Source organism: Tyto alba, unplaced genomic scaffold, assembly GCF_018691265.1.
Source record: "Tyto alba isolate M040663 unplaced genomic scaffold, T.alba_DEE_v4.0 Super-Scaffold_33, whole genome shotgun sequence".
Taxonomy (NCBI): domain Eukaryota; kingdom Metazoa; phylum Chordata; class Aves; order Strigiformes; family Tytonidae; genus Tyto; species Tyto alba.
In genome coordinates, this window is record NW_024881308.1 from 6973033 (window position 1) to 6985089 (window position 12057).

General features: G+C 43.6%; 1 protein-coding gene across 1 annotated transcript; it reads left to right on the forward strand.

The window, feature by feature from the left end:
- Window positions 1-792: 792 nt before the first annotated feature.
- Window positions 793-5681, forward strand: FITM2 (fat storage inducing transmembrane protein 2). Its single transcript, XM_042801187.1, has 2 exons — window positions 793-977; window positions 2950-5681. Exons 1-2 carry the CDS (start codon window positions 805-807, stop codon window positions 3590-3592), a joined length of 816 nt encoding a protein of 271 aa, XP_042657121.1. The 5' UTR covers window positions 793-804; the 3' UTR covers window positions 3593-5681.
- Window positions 5682-12057: the final 6376 nt, after the last annotated feature.

Sequence of the window (12057 nt, forward strand, 5' to 3'; positions counted from 1 at the left end):
AAAAAAGTAAAAAAAAAAAAGGAAATTACCAAATTTTCTCTTGAGTATTATAGTAAGACGCTCTTTCAGAGGAGCTGGCACCTTACTCTAGAAGTAGTGGGTGCTCATTTATAGGACAAGAGAAAATGGACTCAAGTTGCATCAGAGGAGGTTCGGACTGGATATCGGGAAAAATTTCTTCACCAGAAGGGTTTTAAGCACTGGAGCAGGCTGCCCAGGGAGGCAGTGGAGTCACCGTCCCTGGAGGTGTTTAAAATCCACGTAGATGTGGTGCTGAGGGACGTGGTTTCGTGGTGGGGTTGGCAGTGTTGGGTTAACGGCTGGACTCGATGAGCTTAAAGGTCTTTTCTAACCTAAATGAGCCTGTGACTGCATGGTGTGGACACAACAGCCCACGAGCCCCTCAGGGGGTCTCTCCTGGCCTGGAAGCAGCCTGCCCACCCGGCGCTGGGGGCGAGACAACACGTAACCTCTGCTCCCGTTTCACCGGCGAGCGTGGGAAGTGGAAGTTGCAGAGCCCCCGGTCCGTTCCTCGGACCCTGGGACTGGACGAAGGCCCCGCCCGGCTCCCGTGTGGAGACTCCCGTATGGATCCCGTATGGATCCCCTATGGATCCCCTACGGGTCCCACACGGCCGCGGCCCGGGCCGGCAGCACGCATGCGCGCAGGCGCACACACCCCCCCCCCCCACACACACACCCCCCCCCTCCCGCCTCGTTCTGTTCCTGCGCCGCCAGGAGGCGCCCGAGCGCGGCGGGCGCGCGGCCCGTGACGCGGCGCGGCGGCGGCGCGCGGCGGGCGCCATGGAGCGGCTGGAGCGGGGCGGGCGGCGGCTGCGGGCCGCGCTGGCCGGCGGGCGGGCTGGCTGCCGGCTGCCCTGGCTGCTGCTCGCCATCGTCCTCCTCGGGTCTGCCCTCAAGGACGGCGACCTGGTGCCCGACACGCCCATGCGGAACAAGCGCAACCCGCTCAACGTGTGAGGAGAGCCGGGGGGGGTGGGGGGGGGTGTTGGGCCTCGGGGGGCGCCCGGGCCGCACCGGAGCGGGGGCTGCGGGGCCTCCGCTGGGGCGGAGGGGCAGCGCCGGGGCCGCGGAGGGCCCTGCCGCGGCGGCCCGGGGGGCGGGGTGGGCTCTGTTAGATCTCCTGGCCTTAACGTCTGCTGTGCTCGGCGGGACTGTTGAGATTTCAGAACGACTGGAGTTTCTCGCTCAGTTTTTATTGGAAAAGGAATTTTTTATTTCTTTCTTTAGCGCTCGGATAAATACTCGTGTTTGAGTAAGCTGTTACAGAACTGATCTAAATCGAGCTGAAGGAAATAAATCTTTTAGTGTCTTTTCTAAAAGCAGAGTTACTGTCATCCTTTTCTAGTATTCAGGCAATGATTTACCTGGCTTAGGCATTCCTTAAAACTATGTTTGAACGTTTTGAAGGGGCATGAGGAAGGCAATGAGCTTGGCCAGCGCACCTGTGCTTTGCTTGCTACAGATCATCAAGTAAAGCTAAAATTGCTGTTTTCCCCTGTGACTTGGCATATTTTGTACTTTATTGATTAAGATTTGTCATTTGGTGACATGTGGGAGAGGAGCTGCTTTTAGTGTGATCAAAAAGCAGGGTTGGCAGGAACACTTAGAGAGTAAAATTGATCCTGCAGTGAAAACATGCTATAGTTGAGTTCTACCTTTTTAAATGGAGGAAGGTTATCTGTATTGACGCTTTCTGAAGCATTTTTTTTCCCCACAAATTACTTGACTGCTGGTTTGCCAGCAGCAATTATGTTAGCGGCCTTTTTTGCTTTTTACTGTCTCAATAAAACGAGGATTGGATTTTCAGTTACTATTCCATGGTAGCAGCTGTAGTTGCCACAGAGATGTCACTGCTACTGTACAGTTAAGAGTAAAGGAGGTACTCCTCAGATCCTGGGCAAGGCCCTGATAGTTTTTGTTAGGGTCTTAATGAAGGTACAGAACTCTATTCCTACTTTTTTTTGTCTTCGATGCTGAGGTGATGATTAAACGGTGGCTGTGTGTGTCTAGCTATAGCTCAGCCACAGACCAGAATTCTGCTGTCTGTGTTTTTGAAACTGGGATGTGGGTACAAGGGGGCTTCACAGTTCCCTTTTCCCAGCAAGCTGCATTGGAAGGTGCTAATGGGAGAAAGATCATCACAGTCTATGGTTTCCTTAGCTTGTTAGTAAATTCACTTGCAGGTGCTCCACTTTAAGATTTGAAAAGAGGACTAGTTAAGCAGTACTGTCCCCTGCTAAACAGGACATCATCATCTGGTTTTCAAGATTTTATAGGCATCACAGCAAAAATCTTCAAGGGAAAGAGATGGAAGAATTTGTGTATGCCAAAGGAAAGCTGTCATCAACTGGAGGGACAGCAAAGGATCAAATACACTGTTTGTTTATTCTGTTAAGGTGATGATGGAGGAAAAGCTTCATGGGCTGATTATGGAAGAGTCAGCCCCTCTGGCTACCTTATTCAGTATGAAGAGGTTGAGGTTGTGAAGAGCTTTGAAAGGAAAGACAACTGTGATGGAGGAAGAGAGTCAGAGAAAGGGTTACTGTGCTCAAGGTGGCAAGCTAAAAATATGTTCTGTGCAGCTGCGTTTTGAGTAGGGCAGAGTTGGGAGGGTTTGTAGGGTAACAGCTATTGCAAAGCTGAGCTGCAAGCCTGAACGAGGGCTCTAGGTCCAAGGGGGTGCTGCCTGGGAAACAATTTTGAAGTACCTGGTTGAGGAAGTATTCAGGTGTTGGGCCTGAGTGAAATAGTGGGGAGTGGGTCAAGATTTTAGCTGTGCTTTACTTTGAGGGGAGGGCACAAGTGTCTAATTTGGGTAGTTCTGAAAACCGACCGTGAAAACCTACTTCTTCAAGCACCACCACTTATCCCAGCTCCTGTGAAGTTTCACACATGCATGTTTCTCTTTTGGCTTTTCTCCGGCAGGTATTTTGTGAAGGTGGCTTGGGCATGGACGTTCTGGCTTCTGCTGCCCTTCATCGCCATCACCACCTACCAGTTTGCCAGGAGGAAGTTCCTCTATGGTCCCACAAAGAGCATTTTGACCGTGCTGCGGCGTCTCAGTGCGCTGCTGGTGGGCACTGTCGTCTGGTATGTCTGCACCAGATTCTTCATGTATATCGAGAATCTCACCGGCATGTGCTCTCCCTCGGGTAAACTCAGCGACCCTCGCCGGCTGTATGCCACCAAGCAGGAGTGCCACCAGGACAACGGGATCTGGAATGGTTTTGATATCTCAGGGCACTGTTTTCTGCTCTCATACTGTGCTCTGATGATTGTGGAGGAAGTGGCTGTGCTGGAAGGCTTGTCCATAGACCAGAACTCTAAGCTTCATGTTGTGATCAACATCCTGTTTGTTTCCTTGTGTTTTCTCACCATGATCTGGGTGTTCATGTTTCTCTGTACTGCCGTGTATTTCCATGACTTCAGTCAAAAGCTTCTCGGTGCGCTGATTGGTCTGTCAGCTTGGTATGGGACATACAGATTTTGGTACTTGAAGCCCTTTTCTCCTGGACTACCTCTTCCAAATATACCTTTGAGTTCAAAGAAATACAGTTATAGCAGATAAAATGAATTTTAAAATGTTTGGATTTTGCTTTCAGTACCGGAGTAGTTGAATGTAGGAATGGTTACTGTATTTCCACTGTAAGGAACAAGATGATGGGCTGGAGGAAACCAAATCTGAACTAGCCAATGGCTGGCAGGTGGTAATGAGCTTCTCACTTGGGAGGAAAAAAAAGCTGATATTGCAAGAGGTCTGCTCTTGTTTAGGAGCTGCTGACTGTCATTCTCGGCAGAGAAATCAGAGGTTGGGCCTGTTTCTCTTACTCATAAATGGAGGAGCAGATCAAAGGCTGACAGAGGCCTTTGCTCTTTAGGAGCTTGACTGATCTCAAATTAATTCTCTTTTTGATTTATTTATGTCAAAATAACGTGGATAATCCAAACCTCATACTACTTTTTTTAATCCTCCTATTTGTACTGCCTTATGGGAAAGCTCTAATAATGACAGTGCTGCTAAGTGTTGCAAAAATATCATTACTCATTAAATCAATATATAGCTCTGCTGTGAAACTAGAATATCTCATGTTATCAAGTGTTAAATACAGTAACTTGCCACAAATGCTTCTTAGCTGCCTGAACCTTCTGCAACAAAGAGTAAATCTGAGATGTAATGTCTTAAGCAGACTCTGACTTTAAATTTGTGCCTGCCTTTGAAAAGGAAATTCTTGAAAAACAAGCCTTAACTTTCTCCTTAGGTGAAGTATTTAATAATACTTAGTCATTTAATTCTTGACAGAAAAAAACTAAACTCCTTCCAATTTCGCTAAAAAGTCTACTATGAGAATTGGGGTTTTAAATTTTTAAAATTCTTATGAGTTGCATACTTTTCAACAAGTGCTTTGTGGCTTGTTTCTTCTAGAAGAGCAATGAAATTCTGGTGTTACAAACAAGTTAGCTTAACCTGCTGTTTCCTGAATAGTGTGCTTGGTAATGAGTGAAACACATTGTCTGTCCTAAGAGCTGCAAAGCGGTGTGCTTGAAGCAATATTTATCTTTGCTTATCCAGCAATATCAATAAGCTACTTAATTTTGATTGCACATAAAGCTGTGGCCACTTTTGATGTGGCTGGAAACCCACTACTGAATAAAACACTATTATTATATAATGAATAGGTATGAGGTGGGATGGGTTTACTCATCATATCAATCAGACATTTAGCATAGTTTTTATCTTGAAAAGCTTTTTATTATTTAATGACGCAATTGCACAAAATCTGTTTGACAGTTGTGATGAGCAAGACAGCCAAAAAGGTGTCTGGACAAGGCTGCAGGTACTGTCTGCTGATCTGAGAGCAGGCTTGATCTGTTCATAGCATTTGACTCCAAGGCGATTATTTTGCTAAACATAGGGTATGATGCACCCTAGTCTAATCTTGGCATGTTTCTTTTTGCCATATCAACAGCTCTCCTCCAGCAAGAGAGCAGCAGCATTTGCAATAAATAATACAGCAGTGTTAATTCCACACTTGTGGTCTACCTCTGGGGAGAGCTGCATTCATCTGAATTTCCACTGAATTCAGTGGCAAGTGGGAGTTGTTGTGCATCCTTAGAAAATATGCATCACCTCTCAGAAGATGCTGTTTCAGGAGGTTATGTATTTTTGTCAAGCTCCTCTTGTTTTTGCGTTGAATTGCCTTTTAAGCCGACTCTTTGGAAAATTTGCACTGATTAACTCATACTGGGTTTAACTAAGTTTGTTTAAACAATGCAAATTCATTTGCAGACATTCTTTTGATGTAACGTAAGCCTGCTCCCAATAGAGTTAAGCTAGACCGCAAGCCACTTTCACTGTGAAAAAGGATCATATACCCAGAAGGCTTTCTGATTAATTTCATTAAGTTTCTATTTTAGGTTATTTTTATGTAGCGTTGCTATATAGACAAAGCCTTGGAGCAAGAAATGCTGTTTCTTTAAACCAACTGACTTGCTGCAATTATGTTCAGTTTCACAAATGTTTTGTGTAATCACTATATGGATGTTTCTGTCCACTTCTAACCAGTGTCATACAGACCTTTTATTATGGAAATAATGTGGGATATGGTTATTCTCAAAACTTACTTAAATAATGAAAGAAAAACACTTGAAAAACTTAACCAGTGTTTGTGTCTTTGAGAATCGGTTTCTGATATCTGTAAAGATATTGCTGCTGCTCTTCACCTCCCTGAATGATTCGGTCTCCCAGTATTTTTGTGACTAGTGAGGTACATGATCAAACTGGCATTGATAATTCTGCAGTATTGAAATGGGTTAATATAACACAGGTTCTCCAAAGTACAGGGTATAAAAAGAAACAAAACAAAAGCCATGCTTGACAAAAGCAAGTTTCCTAACATGTGCCTGTTCCACCAAGCAGCTGATTTTGTAGACATGGACAGTTGCTTAATGTAGCAAAGCAAAAGCCTAATCCATTGAAATATACAGGAGAATTCCCTGGGGCTCTAATACTGCTTATGAGTTTGGAAATCTTGGTGTCTGTGTCCTTCTCAGTACCCAGAGACCATGTGCCAGCTGTTGGCCTAGAAGGTTCCCTTGTGCTCCAGACCTTTTCTTTATGCTTTTTGACTCTTTCAGAGTAAGGCTTTGCTTCCTTGCACTTTAACTGGAAGCTAAAGGTTGCAAATTTTCTGTTCGCATATTTGCCATCACCTTTATCTGACTTCCTTCCCTCTCCCAAATACACTTTTATCATTAAAAATGTAGCCTCTCTAGGACAGATTTGCAGCCAAAGAGGAACAGTGCTGTGAGTAACTGGATTTGATGTCCTGTGCCAAAGGCACAAATCAGCTGTCAACCTCTATTATTATTTTGCTTAATTTTTTAAAAAAGTGTAACATTTTAAAGATACATTTTCATATTTTGTAGTGAATTCCAAAAGACAGCAACTATAATATAATCGCATGAAGCAGCTGGTCTTTGTTTTTTTTTTTTTTGGTTTTCAGCATTAAGGTATTCCTCTTGTTTCTGCAGAGCAGTCTTTCTGTGTCTGTAGAATTATCTGGGGAATTTTTGTCCCTAACATCTTACTAGCATATTACTTATTTCAACATATGTCTGCTAAATTTTCATTGCCTGTGTTTGTCTAGCCTATTATGTGGGCTCTGTATCACAGCACTTTGGCAGCAGCAGCATTTGGCCTGACGTGGCTGAGGCAGGTCTTGATGCCTTAAGCACTTTCCTCTGCTGGGGCCAGCAAGGAAGGGAGTCTCAGCTAGAACATGGTGGGAACATTAACAGGATTAGGATTCATTTCACTCTTCACTTACGTGGGATTCTTAGATGTTTGCGTCACTGAAGGCAAAATCAGGCAAACAGGAAAGTTTAGATCTTTCATAAGAGCCATCTGAACAGTGCAGACTTTAAACATATCTGGGCCTGGAGTTTGATTCTTCCTTAGAGTCTGTTCAAACTTGTTCCATGAATGCTTCACTGGTGCTAAATGGTATTCTTAGTTTGACAATTTATTTTTGTGTACTGAAAGCTGCAAAAGAATCCTGTTTTCTGTTTTGATGCATGGCAGTTCATGATCAAGTGAGAAACGCTCAGTTATGCCCTGTGGTGCACTTTCATGGAAAAAACTGTAGGGACTGCTGTAATATATTAAATGTTTTGGAAGATCAGGCTTTAGTTGTGAAAGCAAGTCTGGGGTCACTTTTCTTAATTAAATAATATTTCTTTTTTCCACTTTAGCTTAAAGTAGATCCTGCAGCTTCTCTGCAATCAGCCTTTTACAGCTCTTTGCCTTTGATCAGCCTGTGTTTATCTCTGTTTGCTCAGAAGCCTGTTTCCTGGGATTATTTCTTTTCATAGCTTCATCTCGCCTCCTGAAGTGCAGATTAGTCATAAATGCTCTTTATCTCAGCTAAATGCATGCTTTATATATATTTTGTCTTCCCTTCTTTTAACTATTTTGCCCAAGCTTAAGATGAACGTAATTGATACTAGCAAAAAAGGCTGTTTTGACTCTGAACTCATAATTAACCGTTGTTAAAAGGAGTTGGTCTGTCACTGTAATGGTGTTTACCTGGAAAAAAAGCACAAGCACATGCTTACTTTGTTGAAGCAGAACTACACCTAATGTGCTTGAACTCACAGAAGTAAAGAGAAGGTAATGTGGCAGTGGCGCTTGGTGCGTTAGTAGAATTAGCTTTGCCCTTTTCTTGTGGATCAAGCACAGCATTTCAGTAAAGAATAGTTTCACCCAGGTTTTAGTAGGAAATTATTAATTTGAATGTGGGAAGGGTACCTTACTGCTTGGAGTACACAGTGAGAACATAGAGGTTACAACCTGGAAAAGCAGAAATGGAAATAGGTATCGAGATGTGTCCCTGAAATTTCAGGCAACTGTGTAGTAATAGTCTGAAAGATTTATTTTTAAACCACCCTCTGTCCATCACAAAACGCAGCCAATGCCATGTGCCTTGTGACAAGCTGGATGACTTCTCTGTAAAGCTTTGGAACTACAATATGGCACAGAAAATAAGCAGTGAAAAGCTTTACCAGCCTTTCAGGAGAGCTGAATATCAAGGGAAAGCAGTACTTGGAAAAATGCCCTTTCTCAGTCATTCTTTTCCTGACAATATATCTGGTGGTAGGAGATCCGCAGTTGTACTGTGTGTCTCCCCAGTGGCATAAGGCTGAAGAAATGAGTGAGGAACTCGTAAATACAAATGATGATTATTTTTTATCTCTCATCTTTGAAGCCTTTTTCCATGTCCAGTCTGGGTTCATTCTGCAATTTTAGGTCGTATATTCCCTGGGTCGTGTAATTTAATGCATTTAATCTGTGGGAAACATGGTTGATGTCAGAGCAATAAATAGACATTTCCTCAATGTAAATGTTAGCTCTCTTCTGAAAGGTCTTCCCCGAATCCTGCACTGCCCATCTTCTGCCGAGCCTTCCCCATCCCGTGGGGACCGGGAGAGAGCAGGGCCGGGAGGTGACACGCGGTGTGACTGTGTCAGTGACGGGCTTAACATCATGACTCATTGCTGGAGAAAATGCAGCTAAATAGGTTGTGGCTCAGAATAGTTGACTGTGATGGAGAAAGCCATGCAAAATGAATTGAAAATAAAGATGATACTAAGCCCACAAAGCCTGTTGGCCTTATATCCAAATGTGTGAATTGTTGCACCCAAACCTGGCAGGATTGTGATGATTCGGAATGGCACGCGGGGTCTGCCCTCTGTCTTTTGCAAATGATGGGAGCGAGCACAGATTTAATATGTGCTTGGTGTAATGTCATTCTAGACCATAGCTCTTCCCAGCTCTGTGCACTGTTGCTCCAGCTTTGCTGTAGCCTGACCTGACTTAGTTTTTAGAAGAATGGGAGTGATCGAGGTTTGAGACTTTTTAAAATTTTTTTTTTTCTTTTGGTTGTCATGCTTTGCAAGTTGAGAGAAAAAAATATGTCAGGTTGTTTTTTTGTTTTCCAAGGATTTTTTTGGTTTGGCATTGATTTGGTTTGTTTTTTGATTGGTTGGTTGGTTTTGGGTTTTGTTTTTTTTGCTTGTGGCCAAGAATCATCGCTATTGCTGTTCTGTAGTGGATGTCTCCAAGGGCAGGGAATGGAAAGAAATTGCTTTTGATAAGCAAAAATAGAGGAGTGTTCCAGGAGGCTTGCAATGGAGTGACTTGACCTTGTGATATAACGAGCATGTGCAAAACAGCACTTAACTATGCAGAATACTTAGTTCTATGTCAAGAAGTGCCTGCAGCATTATAAAGCACCCTCAAACCTGGTTACACTCTGTTCTGATTGCAAAATAGCTTTATTTGGATAACTCTCCTGGAGCTAAAAAGGATTTAGGTCATGAAAGAGATAAAGTGCTGGTAGGAAAGGGCTGAGATAGGAGGCAATGAAAGTAGGGGGTTGAACTGTGTTATTTTTAAAGTGAGGCTTTCTAAGTTGTGATTGGTCTATGCTGTTAAGATTTTTTTAGCAAGACTGTATCTTCTTCGTTTCTTAGCTGTTCTTTCTCAGAAGGTGGGAATGAGAGGTGCTGTGTCCACTGATGCAGAATTTCACAACCCGTGGGCTCCTGACAACAGCGATGTCTCTGAAAATGGTCACGCATCCCTGGCTGTCTGGGGCAGGAGAGTGAAATCAGGAGAATCCAAGAGAGGGGTGAACTAAAAATGAGCTGAAAGTAGATCATTGTGCAAAGGAGAAAGGAAAAAAAAAAAAAACCAAAGCAACTACTGTTTGCTCCTGAGGAGTGGGTGGAGGTTGACGCTTTGCTAGCTGATGCTTTTCAGTGTCAAAGTTGCGTGGAAATAACCTACTTCGGCAACAGCATCTGCCGACTGCAGGTAGACCCTTGGCCTGCAGCACACAGGTTGCTGCAGTCCACAGCCTTGCTTGCCTTTGCTGCAGCTCTGGTGATAGACATCTGTGTTCTGACAAAGCAATTGTTCATCTAAATTATTTATGGCATATGTGGTATTCTTTCTTTCACTGTGAGGTGTTCAAAGCAGACTGTTTTCTCTCTGTTAATCCTTCAGAGGAAGGCGTGTAAAATAGAGTGAAAGACAATGATAGTAAATGTGTCATTTGGGCACGTTTGGAAATCAGCATGAGGAGAAAAAATTAGAAATTTGTTTGTTGTGAATGCACTTTATCTGAGAATACAAGTTCCAGTGTGTTTTCGCTACTGCATAAAATCTTAGATGCAGTATAGAAGCAGCTTGGTCTGAACCCCCCACAATTTGATCACTAAGGCCATGTTTTAGGAGACCCTTTAGGGGTATGAAATCTGTTCCTGTTCACAATGTACTTATGCAGATGTTTTCATTCCCATTTGTACCTGTGGGTTTGAACTTTTCTCTGGGCACAGCCTGCTGAACATGGACCGGGGATGTTATTGTGTCCCACCAAGGCAGAAGTAGCTTTTCTACAGACCTGTGTAGTTAGAGCAGCTTTGCTGATGGTGTGAGCAGATCTGAAATTACCCTCTTATCCTCTGCTATGCCACAGATAACTGCAGGTGTGGTTACAGTAGCTATCTCTTAGGTTGTACATTATTTACTGGTTCTTTGGTTATTTAGTTTTTAATTCCATATTACCATATTTTGTATTATCCTTGGCCATCTCAAAATACTATTATCATATTATCCAATATTATTTTAATCTCCTATATCTCTCAGGAACCTGAGAGATTTAGTTGCTGTCATTGCCTGTATTGTAGATCCAGTCTGGGTGGTTTTGGCTTTGATCTTAATGATAACAGTGAATGCCACTAAATGCAACCTGATGTTCAATATTTTCACAAGCTTTAATGTTTTCTGTTTGCTGTTCTCATGTGTGGAAGTCCTTCATTTATTTTCACAGCAGAAAATAAGTTTCCCCACACTTGAAAGAGCAGCTCTTACACCACCCTCCTTTCCTCCTTAGCCAGGATATTGAAATCACAGTTGAATAGTAAGGATATTTTTTTCATTCAGAAACAGAGCAAAACTCAGAAATTAATTTCTGAGAGGGTGACAAGATGGTCAATAGGTATTCTTAGGCAGCCCTGGATCTCAATTTCTTTGGCAACCTGTGACAGAAAAGCTCTGTGGTGTGTTCCCTGTCCTCTGGCAGGCTTGGTTTTGAAAACCTTTATTCTGCGTGGAGAGGTCTTTTCCATCCCTTGACAAGCAAAGGAGAAAGCTGCCAGCCAGCTGCAAGACTGACATGCACATTTTCAATTTTCATAATTGAATCTTTTGAGTAAAACCCGTAGGAGTAAAAGGATTTCAGAAGCTGTAGTTCTACAAATCTGACCAGAGGGAGCCTGATAAATGGGAGGCTTGGGAGGGAGGAGGGAGTGACCGCTCCCTGTGAGCTCGCTCAGTGTCATGAAGCCCCATCTCAGAGGTGCTCGGAAGGCTTGGACTTGACAAGTAGCCTCTGATTTTCTTCTCTCTGATAATTGAATGTTCCACATTTCAGCACAGATACAGGTTTCAAGGACCTGAGCTGCCTAAAAGTGCATTTGCATCTAAAACACAGATTTTAAAGGATAACAATTTGCTTGGGTGAATAAGTACACACAGGGTAAAGCCTAGGAAGAACCCTAAGCAGGGTCAGGTCAGGAACGCAGAAGTGTTTGGTGCAGGATGCAGTGCAAGCCATTCCCTTGGTTGCCTGGTGCAGCCAAGCCAGTGCTTCAGCCGTAGCAGTTGCTCCAGAATTGCTCAGCAGCAAATTGTAAGGTGTCCCAGAGCAGACATTTGCTCCAAATAGTATCTCTGAGGTGCCTCACCTTCCAGCCTTACCCCTTGGGTGCTGCTGTTGCTCCACACCTTGCTGAGAGCAAAGTGTCAAGTCCTGGAGTGAGAAAACAGATTTTCACTATAATTTTCATATTTCTGTGTACAGAAAGTGCCTTGGGCAGCAAACATTGGGCCAGTGCCTTGCTTATGGCTGTGTAGTGCAGTGGTCTCCCCTTTAAATGGTACTAGAGCCGAAAAAGTCTGATGAGGCTGAG